Source organism: Onychostruthus taczanowskii, unplaced genomic scaffold, assembly GCF_017590055.1.
Source record: "Onychostruthus taczanowskii isolate IOZ18803 unplaced genomic scaffold, ASM1759005v1 scaffold34, whole genome shotgun sequence".
Taxonomy (NCBI): domain Eukaryota; kingdom Metazoa; phylum Chordata; class Aves; order Passeriformes; family Passeridae; genus Onychostruthus; species Onychostruthus taczanowskii.
The window spans coordinates 6,713,470-6,729,899 of NW_024500794.1; the positions used below are offsets into that span (position 1 = coordinate 6,713,470).

At 41.3% G+C, this 16,430-nt stretch overlaps 1 protein-coding gene across 9 annotated transcripts in view; it reads left to right on the forward strand.

Annotated features, from left to right (window-relative positions):
• Positions 1–16,430, forward strand: part of ST3GAL6 (ST3 beta-galactoside alpha-2,3-sialyltransferase 6) — a 40,641-nt gene that overhangs the window by 12,987 nt on the left and 11,224 nt on the right. For 5 of the 9 annotated variants that reach the window (XM_041410992.1, XM_041410991.1, XM_041410989.1 and 2 more), the window contains 4 exons: positions 7,197–7,296; positions 9,406–9,483; positions 11,554–11,657; positions 13,385–13,448. In XM_041410992.1, the coding sequence (XP_041266926.1) occupies positions 7,208–7,296; positions 9,406–9,483; positions 11,554–11,657; positions 13,385–13,448 (335 nt within the window). In that variant the 5' untranslated portion in view covers positions 7,197–7,207. Of the gene's footprint in view, positions 1–7,196; positions 7,297–8,073; positions 8,155–9,405; positions 9,484–11,553; positions 11,658–13,384; positions 13,449–16,430 lie in introns of all 9 variants that reach the window. The other 4 variants (XM_041410987.1, XM_041410986.1, XM_041410985.1 and 1 more) reach the window with 1 other exon arrangement.

Below are 16,430 nucleotides of genomic sequence, written 5' to 3' on the forward strand. Positions count from 1 at the left end.
TGCCTGTGCTCCCTCGTAGTTTACTCACCAGGATTTTCTGGCAGGATGCACTGTCTGATGCTTTGTGCTTCTGTTTTTCATCTGTGGAGCTGGTATTTCTTGTCAGTTAGAAGTCATGTGAAATTTTGCATCAGTAGGCCCAAAAGTGATATCTCTGTGAAACAGTGCACATAATTCATTGTGATGCCTCAGAGAACGGGATTGCAGCATTTTTTTTTGCAGCCAAATAGGAACCTCTTTTAGTAAGCTTTAAAAAGCTGGTTACTTGACCTAGGCTTGTACACATGCCTTTCTGCTCTCCAAGAAACAGTCTGATGAGTGCATGCAGCCTCTTAATTTCTTCCTGATTCTGTTCCCACTGTGGGATGTGTAAGAGCTCCTGGGTCCTCAGGCAGAAGGATGGAGGAAGAGGGAAAAAGCAGTTAACCACTGAACAGATGACACCTTATCTCATGCAGTAAGAACAAGGTAGTCTGAACATGGTGATGAGAGTCAGGACATGTGGGTCTTTTGCAGCTTTTGCCAAACCCTCTGTATTGATGACATGTCCTATTTGAAGGCTACAAACTTGTGTTTTTCTGATCTTGTTTGATCTGATGAGGTGAGAATGTGTGGGGCTGGAGATAAGATTTGGAGAGCTGTAGGTGCTGTCATCTGTTCTGCCCAAAACACAGAGATGAACTGTGCTTGTTCTGCAGCCTTTGGGAAGGCAGCTAACCTTCCTCTTCCATCAGATGTGCTGTCTAGGTAAATTAGTATTAGCGGGGGTGAAAGTACAATAGATTTAACTGAACTTGAAATCTTTATTAGTATCCTTTAGCTAAAGAGTATGCTTGTGTGGGAAGAGTTTCCGAGATTATAAATACATCTGCACAGCCACACCAGAGGGAAAGTGAAGCAGAGATCTTGTAGACTCTAGACAAAAGCAAACTGAAATAGCAATGATCAGTTAAAAATACTAAGTTGCTTTTTCATTTTGCTTAGCCCAGCTGGCACTACTCAGTTGTGCTCTGAAGAACACAATACCAGTGTCCGTTTTTGAAAGACGAAAACGGAATAAAAGAATCTTGTATTGTCCACAGAGTAATAAATGTATTGCTGTCTCTTGTGGTACAGAATATGTTTCACCATTAGCAGGATGGTGAAGGGGAGAGAGATAAGCACTTAGGCCCTAAAACTAATGTATTGCATTGCAAAACTGGAAATGCTGCACAAGGTCAAAGGAGGGCACAGCTCTAGTTTGTGTCTCCACAGTAAATTAATGTCAACAGAAGCTACATTTCTGGCTGTGGGAGCTGATAAAGAACAAAGATTGACTAAGTCTATTAAACATCTCTACTGCTGTGATGTCATATCTACTGAACATTATTGCTTGCTGTTGGGTGCTTGGAGAAGAGGTTATCTTGCTATTTGTTGTCAGGCTTGCTGCAATATTTGGACAGAGAGGAATTCATAGGGAAAACATTGGAAACTTTCCTTAACAGAGAGAGGTTGTGTTTGGAGAAAGACTGTCTTTTTTTAATTCTCAGATACCTTGCATACTGTGGAAATAAAATGGGTAATTTGGTGTTTTCTTGGAGAGGAAGAAGGTGTCAGTTGTCAAAGACAGCAAATTGTTCCACTATTGCTTACCCCATGTTGTTGGAACAGATTAGGGCAGAAAGTGTTTTACCTTCCAGTGCAGGTAGTAACTTTGACAGCAGTTATTTGTATGTGTGATATGATGTGGTGTGATGCTGGTAGCCCTTAGTTATATTCTGACACAGTTCAACCCTACGTTTTTTTAGCGTCATGGTCTGTACAGGTTTTCAGGAACAGGAATAACTGCTTTGGTTTGGCGTGGAGCATGACAGATTAACAAGAACCTTTTCCAATTCTGATGCTGCTAAATGTAAAACTTCAAAAGTACAACTTCAAAACCAAGTCTGTGTTGTTGGAGAGTTAGAAAACTAGTTTTAATTCTGAGCCACTTTGCTAGGAAAACCCAATACATCTTGCTTAAACAATATTTCTGAGGACTTTTTGTTTCTTAAACTAAAATGAAAAAGAACATTAGAAATTATGAGAATTTCTGGTGCATGGGAATGAAGGAAAGCACTAGAATGACTCAGCCACTTCAGTACCTTTTAGACAGTGTGGCAGTGCTGTTGTGTAGTCTCTCTGCAGCATTCCCTTCCTGAAGAGGGGGGAAATTAATGAACGATGCAATTAGGCACATACTTAGAGCAAGAACTGGAAAAGGGAATAATGTGAAAAGATGAATAGTGCTTAGATTTGGCAGAAGAAATACATCTGTGCCATAATGTGCTTGTGTTTTACAGCTTGAGAAAGATGATGATGTGAGAGCTCCTTCCTCGATTATCTTTTTGCTGCATGGCTGTTTCACCAGGCATGTGCTACATCCTGACCAAAATGAAGCAGTGCTGCAGGTCACAAGCTCAAACCCACAAAATACTGACTACATCTTAAAAATTCTGATGTTTCTTTTTAAACCTTTATTAGGTTTTTATGTGCTTTTTGTCCCTTTAAATTTCAAGGTCTGCTCAAAGCATATTTTCAAGCTCACTTCCACCCCCACAGCCACAAGGGCTAGGAATCTGAGGTCCCAATGAGCTGAAATTTTCAGGCTGTCACTGAATGGCACCAGCAAAGAACTTACATTGTCTTGTGACAGTTTATGGAGCTAAGATTGTTCTAAGCTGCCTAGTATTTAATTTAGTAGTAGCCACTTTATAGTTAAATACTTATTACCTCAACTTCAGTAGTAGTCAGAGGTACTTTACAAAATAAGTCTGGCAGATGGAAAAGCTTCCTGCGTTGTGCTATTAACACTAGTAATTTTTAAGGAAGAAATGGAGGCTTATGAGCGTTACGAAAGGAAGGTGATGGTAGTGTGGTCATTTGACTGCCTCGTCCAAGAGCTGTAGATTCCTGCAGGGTACATTCTGTGGCATCACTGCATTGACTGCAAGTGTAAGTTGGAAGATAAACAGAGGGTGTGATATAGTGGCTCATAGCAGATACCACACTGTACTAGAATAAAAACTAATTTTAAGTAATGATTCGCCTCTGACAAGGATGGGGGTTCACTTCTTCCATCAAGGGAAGAAGATATTAACCTCAGGTCTTATAGAGTTAATAGATCACATACCCAAATGAGTTTTTCTGGTGGGTTGATAGGAGCTTGGGGGAATCTGTCTGTCAGTGGGAGATGCAGGCTGATCTCTGAGGTTGTCTGAGTACCGTAACAGAGTCAGTCTTGTCTAATTCTGTAATTGTAACTCTGTCCTCTGGGGGAGGTGAGAAGTTGACCCATAGAAATTAGCTTAGATTACTATTAAAAAAATGCTGATGCATGCTTTGCAGCACTTCCACATCCCATTGGTTGCTTTTAGAAAATTGACCAGCTGACACCATGATCGCCAGGCATGGTCATACTGGGTTCCTTGTTCCTTTCATTGTGTAGATCACTGCAGGGTTTTAAGAAAGAGGAGGAAATTGAATAGTTGAGTTCCAGCTTTGTCTTCCTTATTTTGCTTAACTCTGATTGACAGTGACCTAAGGGAGGGAACCATGGCCTCTGTCACTTCAGTTGATGGGCTTAAATCAATCTTCTGGCTCTTGTGTTGAAATGAATAAAGTGAAATGGAACTGCTGTTTTCCATCTGAACTGTGTCTTCTTAATTCCCTCTTTACTTGCATCTCTGACTACGGGAATTTTCTAGTGCAATATTTGCATTTTAGGAGTTTGTTTCCCTTTGATTAACTTTCTGCAACACTCAGCTGTTTTAAAATAGGGAGTAAGAGCTTGAAGATGCTGTCATCATTAAAAATAACTCCCAGAACAATTTCTTCTGTAAACAAAGCAATGGTTCTGTTTACAAAACCAGATTAAGAAAAACAGTCTTCTTAGTGAAGACTTTCTTGGCTACAGAACTTTCTCTCAAACATAGAATGAAGCCAGACACTGGGGGATGGGATGGTGACAAGATATAATTAAAGACCATTTGATGTGTCTAAGGGATGTGTTAGGTACACTCTAATTGTTTGGTTGTTTGGAGCTGGGGTGGACACATTATCACATCTGTACCAGGCTGACTATCTTACAGAAAACACGGGAAGTTGTTACAGATCCCTTATGATCCTGTTTGAAGAATGATGCTGACTTCTGTTCTCGTGTTTTAATTATTTTTTTAATCCAGGTTGTATGAATATCTTTGTAAATACTTGGCAAGTGGAACAATTTTCTTCCCTCTGTGTAAAATAGTGTTACAAATAATATTTTTGGGTTTTAGTAGATCTTTTAGGGGCTGCTTTTCCTTGTCTTTTTTGTAGCTTGGTCTGACTCTTCAGCAAGGTTCTTTCTTACACTGAAGTTAGAAAATCAGCAATTTAATCAGTTGCTAGTTTAGCAATTTTATTTAAGCAGCTGGTTTGTTATGTTCTATTTAGCTGAAGTTTGCATTGATTGAATTAGGGAGTAAGGCTAAACACTTTAGTGGCATGTTTTGGCAAACCTTTTCAAAGCAGAAGGGGTTAAAAATACTAATAGTGAAAGGAAAAAAACTACTAGAGAGTGCAGTCTTTTTCAAGTAAATAATAGCATCACATAGGTTGGAAAAGATCAGGGAGTGCAACCATTAGCCCTGTACTGCCAGATCCACCACTCAAACATGCCTTCAAGTGTCATGCCTAGACATCTTTTAAATACCTTCAGAAATGGGGACTCAACTACTTCCCTGGGCAGACTGTTCAGTGCTTGACAAGCCCTTCAGAATTTTTTTTTTTCCTCGTACCTTATTTAAATGTCCGCTGCTGCAACTTGAGGATGTTTCTGCTTGTCCTGTCACTTGCTGCCTGGGCGAAGAGACTAACCCCACCTTGCTACAAATCCATTTCAGGTGATGTAGAGTGACAGGGTCCCCATTGAGCTGCTGCTTCTCCAGACACTTCACCAGCTTTGTCCTTCTCTGGACTTGCTTCAGCACCTCAGTCTCTGTCTTGCAGTCAGGGGCCCAAAACTGAACAGAGGGTTCAGGGTGGGGCCTTACCAGTCCTGGGAACAGAGGAGGAAGTGATCTCTTTCCTCATCTCACTGGTCACACTTGCTCATCCAGACCAGGATGTCATTGGCCTTCTTGGCCATGTGGGCACACACTGGCTCATGTTCAGCCGATGCTGACCAGCACTCCCAGGTTCTTTTCTGCCTTCCAGCCATGCGTCCCCCAGCCTGTAGTGCTGCTTGAGGTTGTTGTGACCCAGACAGAGGAGTTCAGCTTGGCCATGTTGAACCTCCTCCAGCTGGCCTTGGCACATTGATCCAGCCTGTCCAGATCGTTCTGCAGAGCCTTCCTGCACTCCAGCAGATGAACACTCCCACTCAAGCTGTGTCACTGCAAAGTGACAATCAGTCAATCCCCTTGTCCAGACCATATATTTTCTTTAAAAATATTAAACAGGACTGAGTCCTGGGAGCCCCACTACTGACTGGCTGCCAGTTGGATGTAACTCTGTTCCCCCCCTGTGTTTGGGCTTAACCAGCCAGCTTTTTTCCACAGTGCAGGGCATACCAATTCAAACCATGAGCAGCTAGTTTGTCCAGGAGAATGCTTTGGGAAATGCTGTCTAAGGCTTTACGAAGGATTTGGTACCCAGCATACACAGCCTTTCCCTCATCCTCTGTGCAGGGCACTCTGTCATACAAGGAGATCAAGTTGGTCAAGCCAGACCTGCCTTTCATAAACCCATGCAGCTGGGCCTGGTCCCTCACTTGTCCTCTATGTGTCTTGTCATGGCACTCGAGATTATGAGCCAGTTGCTGTTAATGACACATGACTGAACCCAGTAGGTGAGTTTTCCTCTATTTTTGGAGTTTTAAGGAAAAGCTCTTACTGAATTACTGCAAAAACTTAGAGATGGCTCTAGAAGTTGAGAGTGACTGTCAAGACAAATTTGCAGTGATCCTTCAAGTAGAGTCAAGGGAATTGGAGCTGAAAAGTGGCAATGCTACTTCCCAAAGGGAGTTGAAAGGTTGGAATTGCAACAGCTGCAGCCTGTGAAGTTTTTCCTCCAGAACAGAGCAGGATAGCCTGTAGGATATACTTAAGGTTGATAAATTCTACCTGGTTCATTGCATGGCCTTGTTACTGGTAGGTACTGTTATAAAACCACATCTCTTAACTCTACAACTAAATTCTGGTGTAAGATACGAGTGGAGAAGAATAAAGAAGTAGTGGCTTCTCAAGTAAAGTAATGACGCTGTTAGGGGAGAAGTGGAATAGTAGGAGGCTGTACCTGTCAAGTAAATTTCCATGGTAACTTGTGGCTGGAGTGGCTATTCTGGACTTTCACAAGATTAAGCAACAACAGTTCATTCATAGCCACTGAAAAGGCTGCTCACTGTTTAAGATGTGAGCAATACAGGACTTGATTTTCCTTGAGTCTGTCTTGCCAGATCTGTGTTTCTGATATTTCTCTTTTTCTTTCGCTAGACTGTGTGACGAGGCAAAAACTCTATTTGAAAAATGGACCCTTTCTCTGATATTTCTTAAGTTCAACAGATGGGATCCTAACTTTTCTTCCTCACTTTGTACTGTGTGAAAACATTTTTCTGTTGCTTGAGCAGTGAAGTTTGGGTCAGTAGCTGAAGACTGTGCAGGCATAAGCAGATAGTTTCAGTGCAGCTTTAAATGTCAAAACTGGATTTTAAGAACATTCAGTGATCCTAAAAAAGGCAGTAGAAATCTGTGGCAGCTCATACCCTGTTCTGTTTCATCAGCATCAGCCTATCTGCCTCCTGCACTGTGCCAGTGCTTGTTTAACTGCGTAATTATGGAAACTGATAGTGTGTGGCACAAGAAACAGGAGAAGCACTGGCATCTGTAAAGGCCAGCTGGTTTCTTTGGGCTGCCAGTGGACAGAAGAGTTCTACTCTCAAGGCCTCAGAGAGAACCTGGAGTGAACCCATGCTTCTATGCAGAGAACACACACCGGGTAGATGCAAAACAGCATGCAGCTCCTGGCACTGGGTCTTTATGTGAGAAACCAAAGCAGCGGGATCACCTGTCAGACTTCTGGTGGTAGAGAATGTCTGTAATGACAATAACTTCTCTTTTTTAGGTTTCCAGATGCTCTAGATAAAGTTCATGCATTAGTTCATCATGTGTTTCAGTTTCTTGGTTTTTTTTGCGTTTCAGGTTTATCAGTCATGAAACGAATTCTTCTGGTTTTTATCCTGGCTGCTGCTGTTATGTATGGTATCCTGCATGGAAATCTGTGGAGAAATAACTTCTACTGGTATGGTGATGCTTTGTTCATTTAGAGTGCAGACACCTCATGGCTGTATGAGAGAGATGTGTCTGTGAGTTCTTGTGTTGTTCCATGAGTGTTACTAGTAATCATAAGTGATTACCCTGTGTGTGTGTGTGTGTGTTTTGTGGTTGAGATCTTTTGGTATTCTGAGGAAATTGGTATGATTGTTTTGTCCTGTCACCTGTTCTCCTGTGTCACTTTCAAACCTAGTAATTAATTTGAGCCTGGTTGTATGGAGAGGTCAGGACCTCAGTGGTAGGGAGCCCCTCAGAGGTTCATGAAAATAGGTCTTCAGGTGAGGAGTTACATGAAGTACAGAGATAAGGTGTCCATATCTCCCTCCACCCCATGTGGGTTTAGTGTTAATTTGTTCCATTAAATGTCTGATAAGTGATGTGGGAGAGGCCTTTTCCACACATGGGAATAACTGCAGGTGCAGGGGGCACCTCTTGGAAAGCTGAGATTTGTTGAGGCCCACAGCAGCCCTTGGGGGCAGTGAGGCTTCACTATCTCCAGGCTCACAGGGCAGGTGACTTGGTACCTAAAATTTGGGAGACTTACTTGAAGAAGTTGAGTTTCCATTGGTCTTTGCACAGCTGTGACCAGGACTGACCAAACTGTTACGAAGATAAGTGATAATTTTTAAAAGTAGTTAATGTGCTCCCTTTATCTTGTTTATGGTGTACAATTGATACGAATAGCTTTCCATTGTGGTTTCTATTTACAGCAAACCACAGTGTTGTGACATTTCCCTTTTTGCAGGATTAGCTTTTATGGACAGACTTCCTCTGTGAGGGCTTCTCCTTCCTATGAGACTAGTGGAGTTACAATCAGTTACAATCAGTAAGTTCAGCAGTTGAGTATTTTTGTGGTGGGGTTGTTGTTTTCTTTTGGTTTTGGATAGGTGGGAGGGATTGAGGCTAAAATCTGTAGCCTTTTTCGATAGGCTCCCTGCTCAATTGTACAGTTGCATCCATGGCTGTTCCTGTTATAAACACAGTGGTAAGGTGTTTGTCAAAAAGGAATTTGTCCATGTTATGTTTCCAGTGTTTGTTTAATGTTTATGGCCACTTTGAATAACTGTCTCTAACAAGCAGTGAATTGTTGGAAGGGCATTGGCTTACAATTTTCAAATCTGTGCAATTCTGAATTACACCTGAACAAAGTTAGCACAGCTTGGAGGGCAACTTCCTTGCTTAAAACTTACTAACCAGAAGTGTGTTTCACTTGTTGTATTCAAGTGTATATATATAGGCAGCTCTTGTGCTTGTGACTTCCTGCAGTTAGATTTGTGGGACTAATGAGCACCTGTGTTAAAACTTGAAAGCAAACCTCTCTTTCTGAAGCTGTGCTGCAAAATGCCATCTGTGAGGCTGATGCTGGAAAGCAACAAGGTGGCCAGCTGATAGGTTTCACAGGGTGCTTTCTCAGCGTCAGCATTCACGTAAGAACTTGAGGTTACCAAAATCAGTTAACTTTAATGGTTTCTTTGGCTCGTGGTTCTGATCTGGTGGTTTCATCCTTCTGTCCTTAATGCAATCCAGCGGCACGTGTTGCTCACACTGAACTTTACCTTCCCTTCTGGGCTTCATATTTGTGATTAAATGGGCTAAATCTCCAAGTCACGAATGTGCTTAGAAGTGTGAGTCTTAACCTTGTTATGGGTGGAATGTCTTACCCAAAAGAATATAGTTTTCCTTAAAGTGCCCTATTTCCTTCTTCAAACAAGACTTTGTCTCCTCCCTGAGGAGTGATGGGGATGCTATCAGGAATGGCTGCAGGGGTGATTGAGCGCAGGAGCCCTGCTTCTCTGCAGGTGGGCCTCAGTTCTGACTTCTGATTATGCCTGCTTTGACACTTGCTGAGCAAGGGAGGTCACAGCTCCCCTTGGAGCAGCAGTGTGAGATAAAAGCCTTTGCTAGTAAAAGTTATTGTGCTGCAATGAGAAAGTTTCATCTCTATCACACAGGGGGAGGGAGTAATGAAATCTTTGTGTGATCTTAACTCAGTAGTCAGCTTTTACTAATTTGATTTGTCCAGCTTCCTTTATCTTGTTTCTCCTACCCATTCCTATTTGGAATTGGTTTTTTGCAGGCTGCCGCTTACAGCTGTAGAGAGGAGGAATGCCTTGGACACTTGTCTTCTGAAACCAGCATTTGAATCTTTACTGGGGTGAGTCTTCCATGAGAATTTAGATGGGGAAGGAATGCCTGTGCTGATTGAGGTAGAACTGGGCTATTTACACATTTTGGAGCGAACATTGAGTAGTGCCCTGAGAAAGCTTGGAAAGATTAGGCCAAGAACTGGTTGAAGGAGTCTTAAACCTCTGCACAAAGACACTGTGGCTTTTTTCCCCCCTTCTTGTATATAAGAAAACGTGGCTATAATTTTAGTGCTTTTGTGTGTTTAAAGCACATAGAAGCCTGTAAACTTTGTGCCACCCAAAGTAAAATTGGAGCCTTTGAGTTTTAGTTAGCTCCTGGTCTGGTGAGGTGATCCTAATTCCCATGGATTGTGCCCAGACTGTCTGCTTGTTGGGTGCAGCAGGGTAGCTCTAGTGTTCAGCAGAGGAGCAGAAATGGGCTCAGAGGTACACAGCAGGAAGAAGGTACGTGCACAGCTAGGACAGTCTCACACATTTCTGTAACTTTTTTATAGAGACAATTTGCATGAGCTGAAGATCTGTTCTGTGCACTTTGGTAATAGCCTGGGGAGGTTAAAAGGATTTCTAACCTTGCAGAATTATTTATTGGAAAGGAACCAGAGCTAGAAAAGCTAGAATTGAGGATCTTTTCTCAGTAGGTAAATTATTTATTATGTTTGAGCTTAGCAGCTGTTTCTGAGCAGCAAAGCAGGTTACTAAATTTAATATGTATATTTAGTGCATGATGTCTCAAAGCTAGCTGGTCTTCCTTACTTAAGCTATGGCCCATTTCTTGGTGTGTGAGCTGTAGTGCTTTGGTTTTGGGGTTCTTTTCCGTTTTTACTGTCAGTATCTTCTGAATACATAGAGCTTAAATTAGCTTTGATTTGGGAAACTGAAAGAAGGTTTTCTTAACAGCTATTTATGTTCTTAGTGGGCAAACAAGTCATGTGCTGACTGGGGTGTTTTATGATTAACATTAGGTTTTCTGATGACTGTATACTTCTGTGTTAACATTTTAATCTAAGACCTAATATGCAGGATCATTACAAAGTCAGCCAGTACACTGAGCGCGTGCTTAGTTAATTCAAAGGTGAAGCCAAGGGCATGATAGCATGTGACACGTTTGTGTCTGCTGTTCCCTCATTGGGGTGGACTTGGCACTAAGGCAATAGGAGTGCCTTCCATGCTGTGAGAGACCCTTTTCCGTGGTTCCTGTCTTTCAACAAAAGAAGTCACCCATTCTTTTTAGCTTGACATTTACAAGGTATAATGCCATCGTGCTTTAGTTTTCAGGAAGAATGTGCTTTTGAGGCAAACCTCATTGAGATCCCCACACACCGTGCTTCTCATCCCAGGGTGACCCTGGTGTGAATGCACTGGGATCCTTTCAGACATCTGCTTAAGCCAGAAGATGCACTGCAGGAACATAGCCCATGTGGTGCAGCTGCTAAGGGCTGGGACCCTTCTGGAGTTAGTACAGAATATAAAATACCCAAGATGAATGTAATGTGGACATGAGAACTCTGTACTTTTTTGCTGCTTAGATACACCCCTGTTGCCCCAAACAACTTACTAATGTCAACACAGTCATATAGTGTCACTTGTTTGGAGTAGGAGTGCAGCTCAAATCAGGAGATGGTATTTTCAATTTAAAACCTTGCTTCAAACTCTGTTCTTATTTATTCAATTGCCATGTACAATAATAACTCTTAGTTTTCCTTTCTACCTCTATTATTTTCAAACCTGAAGTTATTCACTGTCTTTTTGGGTTATGTATTCTCTTAAATATGTGGTCTCGTGGTGCAAGCTTTCAGCCACACAATTTTAATGAGTCTATATAAATTGTACAAATAGACAAGTCTTTTTATCTCACTCTTTGCCTGTATTTTCTGCTACAAATTCTTACCCTTTTCTGTCATCTGTTTGCTTTCCCTGTGCTCGTGGATTTTTTTGTGTTTTAAAAATGGGTGATAATATGATAAAAATGGTAATAAGTAGTATAAAGAGAGCTTTTTACAAAGCACTTGCATGACTTACTGGCTTAGGCAGGTACATCATGCGATGTTTTAAAACTTCTTCCTTTTTTCCTTCATCAGTGTTGACAAAATATACCCGTTCCTGTGCGCTAATGATTTTATCAGAGTGGCAGAGTTCCAAGGGAGCAATAAGTTTGAACTACCTTATGGAATAAAGAGAGCAGGTTTGTATTTCCCATGTACCTTATTTTTAATCAGAAATATCTAAATGGTGTAAAGACACCTGAATCTGTGGCCATGATCTTTCCTGTGCACTGATGCCAGTCTTTTTGGGGTGTCTAGCAGTGTCTTAATGGTTTTGTTCAGTCCCTCTGACCTGACACCTTCCTGTTTTTAACAAGGAAAACACTGGGTTGGGGTTGCCCCTCTTAGCAGAGAAGCTCCAAAAAGGTCTGAGTGAGGAAGAGTGGACCTTATTCAGCTTCCTTCTGTTTGTATGTGGTCTGGAGTGCTGAAGATACTCAGCTATGCTTTGCTGGGGGAAATACTGAGTCAGTGTGATGGGCTTCAGTCAGCACACCTAAACTGGTTGGAACCCAGAGTCCTACTGAGGCAGAAGTCCTCAGGTTTAGGCGGCTACATCAGTGAAATTTTCATTTTACTGTCCTGGTTTTAATTGGAATAGAATTTATTTTCTTCTTAGTAGGTGGTACAGTGCTGTGTTTGGGATTCAGCATGAGAATAATATTGACAACACATGGATGTTTTAAGTAGTGCTTACTCTGAGGCAAGAGCGTTTCAGTTTCCCGTGGTCTGCCAGTGAGCAGGGGCGCAAGAAGTGGAGGGAAGGATTGCCAGGACAATTGACCCCAGCTGGAAACTGGCTATTCTGTGCCATATGACATGTCAATACTTAAACGGGAGGGGCTGGTTGCTGCCTGGGAAGCGGCATCAGTCAGTAGGTGGTGAGCAATTGTATTCTGCATCACTTGTTTTTCTTTGGTTTGATTTCCTTTTCTCATTCCTTTTCCATACAAATGTTAGTTTTTCTCATCCTCCTGCTTGTCAAATGGTGAAGGCTCAGTGGCTGTGTGGCACTTAATTGCCATCTGGGGCTAAACCACGGCACTGAGCTGGCTGCTCCTGCCGTGGAAGGGGCCACAGGGGGGAATTGATGAAATGCCTCACTGCTGGACCTGTGGAAAGGTTTGCTGGCACATTCCCACTGCCTCTGTGGGTCAGGCCGGCGTAAATAGGGCTGACACCCTAAGAGTGTTAGCCACCCTTTTGGAAAGGATTGTAATGTCTTAAATTTCAGAGTTTCTGACATTAACAGTGCACCTTCCTAATCTGGGCTTTCAACTTCTGATTTGCCCTCCATCAGTGGTAACAGCAATGGTGCATTTTCCTGCACTTTTGGGGTTACAGTGAGGAAAACTACATTTGGGCATGAGTGGATTTCTCCTCTGAGGCAAATTAAGTGTCCAGCAGGAGCCTGCCCACCAGGGGTGGGCTGGGGAGGTGTCTCTGTCTAGCTTTACCACATTGATTGATGTCGTCTCCAAAGATATGTAATGCTATTACTGTCCCTGGCTGTATGAACCCACTTGAGTCAGCTGAAGGTGGGTAGAAGAAAAACCAAAGTGAGTCAGGATGTGGATCTTGGAAATTCTTCCAGTTCTTGTTTACTGTAACTAAGATTATTTTTTTAACAGAGATTTCATGCTATTTTGTATTTTGAGGCAGAAAAAACTCAGAGTGGAGCTGTGATAAACCTCAGCTTTGGCATCATTGGTTGATCTGTGGCACTAAGTTCCAAGTGTTGTGACTTTGATGTTTTTATGCACAGTGTACTACTGTGTTTGAAAACATTGTGGTCAGAGTGGTATGCGTATTTTTGTATTGCAACTACTGCGTGTTTTCATTAATCTTGTTTATATTTGCTTTTTAGAGCAATTTTTTCGTTTAGCCCTTTCAAGATTGCAGAACTGTGGTCTTTCCAGTGAAGAAGACAGGTGAGATGGTTTATTTGCTACTGTTTCTGTTGGTTGCATTTTTAATATTTAGTACTTACCTGAAAAGGAGTGTCTGTGGGGTTATCCTGAATTGCTCAAATTAGTCAAGACATGTAGTTAGAGCAGATTTACAGGGTCCAAGCAGTGTGGAGCTGATTCCAAGGTTTCAGTAGGCTTGGTTTTACACTTCAGTAGTAGCAGCATGAAAGAAAAATTACTCTCTGAGAGAGCTTTAACTTAGAAATTTCCTTTTATAAGAGTTTTAGAAATTCTCCAGCTGAATGCAGTCCCATCTTCCTGTAGTATCTTTTCATACTTAGATTGAATGTGACCTTCTCTTGCAAATTCAGTGTAAGATGGAGAATGTTTGAGATAAGCAGGTGCAAACCAGTGTCTGCTTCTAAGCAGAACAAATCTTGGGCATATCCCTGTGCCTCTGATCTGCTGGCTGCTGCGCACCCTTGTTCCTACTTGCGCTCAATTTCCTTTTCCTTGTGGGTGAGGGAGATCTAGGAAGACGGGAAAGGCTGTCCTTTTGGAAGTAACAAGGGTGTGGCGCGGAAGGAAGCATGTCTTAGATAACTTGCCTCCCATGGATTAGATAGATTAAATTAGATTAAATCTTTAATTAGATTAAATCTCTTGTTGGAAGTCACGTCTGCCAGGTTTTGTTTTGTTTTGGAGAGCCTTTGTGTTTGTGTGTCTTGTTTTTTGCTCGGCTTTTTTGGTTTTTTTTTGCCGGTGGGGTTGGCAAGTAGACTAAAGTCCTATGTTTACAAAGTGGGATGCAAATGACTCCTTAGATTTGCAGTCTAGCAAATGGGCTGACATCCTGCCAGAAGTGATGTTAATATACACATTTCTTAATAGAGTGAATGCAAATAACGCTGAGCTTGGCTGTACTTGTTTTTGTTTTTTAATTACAGAGATCATAAAAGATTGCTGCTTGAAGCCAAATGTCAGGATCACAGTGTAATTAAACTTGGGTAGAATATGTTCACACCTAAGGATTTGTTTTAATACAGAGTTTTTCTTTTTTTCCTCCCTACTGTACTCCTACCTTTCTCTGTATTTAGTCTGTTTCTAGGATGTTCAAGTTTACTCTTAAGGAAGGAAAAAAAGTAAAACTGTATTTTCTTTCAGGAGTGTAATAATGGGGTAAATTTATACAGAATTGGCTGGCAGAAGCTTCTCTTTTGTCTGCAGTTTGGAGGAGAGTGCCAAATGTTACATTAGAAATCCCCTGAAACCATAAGTTCAGGACCTTAATTGTTTGTGCTGTAAAGCAGAGATGCTTGTACCTTTTAAGTGGAAATGCTTGTCCTGTAGATGAAAGGTGAGGAAATCGGTATTCATCCTTTAAATGTAGATCCTCTGAGATGTAGATATGGTTAGTAGTTCTGGGAAGTATGTTACTTTTAATAAAATGAAGCATACTTCAGTGGTACTGAAGCAAAATGAGACCTATTACTATTTAATAGGCAGTAATATAAACAAATCAAGCAGACAATGACTTAATACAATATATTCTTTCTAGATCCATCAGGTTTTGTGTACAGCACTCTTAGGGCATGAATCACTGTAGCTGGGAAGGGTTTTATACATATATTTCACTGAGATGTAGTTCTTAATTGTATACCAGAGTGAAAGGCATTATTTCAATTGCTAGAGATGAACTTGCTGAACAGGTATCTTAAATCACCTCTCTTCCAAAAGATGAAAGGTATGTAATAAGGAATTACTTCAAGTTACAATCTACAAGGAACAGAAAAAGCAGTGCCTCCTCACAGTAAATGCCAGGACACACGATATAACCGTATGCTAATCTTGTGCTTTTTGCTCCTCTCCCTCACTCCACCTTCATCACTTACTGATCACATTTTTTTATCTGGTTTTCTCTTTTCCTTCCTTACTTTGAGGTCTAAGCTACAGCTGTAAACAACAAGGTGTAATTTAGGAAAAGGGCAACTTCTGCATTCTTACTCTTGCTGTAAATTGTAAGAGGCATATGTTTATCAGCCTCCTTTCTTAAGATACTTTCAAACTAGATAGAAAAATAAAATGGAAAATGAATGGTCAGAAGGAGTTAAGGGTGGGAGGGAAGGAAGGGAATTAAGGGTGTAGAGGGAGTGAGCAGACAGGATGGTATAACAGGTTTTCACCCTTCTGATTTTCAAGATACCAGGTCACATGAGTTACAGTATTAGCTGGAAGTCTTTTAATGAGTGCTTGCCTTCTACTAAGCTGTTCAGGAAACAGTAGAGAAAGGTATGCTAGCTTTTTTCATGTAACTCATCCCTGAAAGCTGCATTTAGAGCACTGTTTTTATATGTGTGTGTGTATGCATATACATACATATATTTAATGGCAGCTGTCTCTGCAGAGGTTGTTAATTCTGTAGGAAATTGAGGGAATTGCTTTGTACATTGAGATGTTGCTCAGTCTTGGCTGGAACCAGCTGTTTTCATAGATGTTGAATAATAGCTCTGAGCTGAAAAAACAGGTTGGACTATTTCAGGAGAAAGAAATTAATTAGCTTGCATGAAGTGCCATGCCGGGAATTCACTCTAAGTTATAGTGGTTTTTGGGACACAGTTTTGGTGTCCTGAACCTAGAGCAAGAAGTGGCATAGAGCCTTTTTCTTATTGAAGAAAGAACCAAAGGAGTGGGGTGTTACTGTGAGTTGACTCATATTTTCTCATTGTTCCTGCTGCAACCAAATTGAATGGCTTTTGCTCTAAACAAAGAGGCATTCTTACAACAAAAAATGATGTGCTTATTCTGGAAGGAGTTTGCAGTCTTACATGTTTGATTTAAACCTTCCCTAAAAAGACAAAATATATTGAATAAAAAAAGCAGCAAGCCTATTTGTGTGCTCTCCCCCTTTTTTTAGCACATGTTACTACCATTGAAACAAGATGGTAAAAGGTAAATATGCACTGAAAAAACCTGTGGTAACTTTGAAAATCTTACCCTTAAACT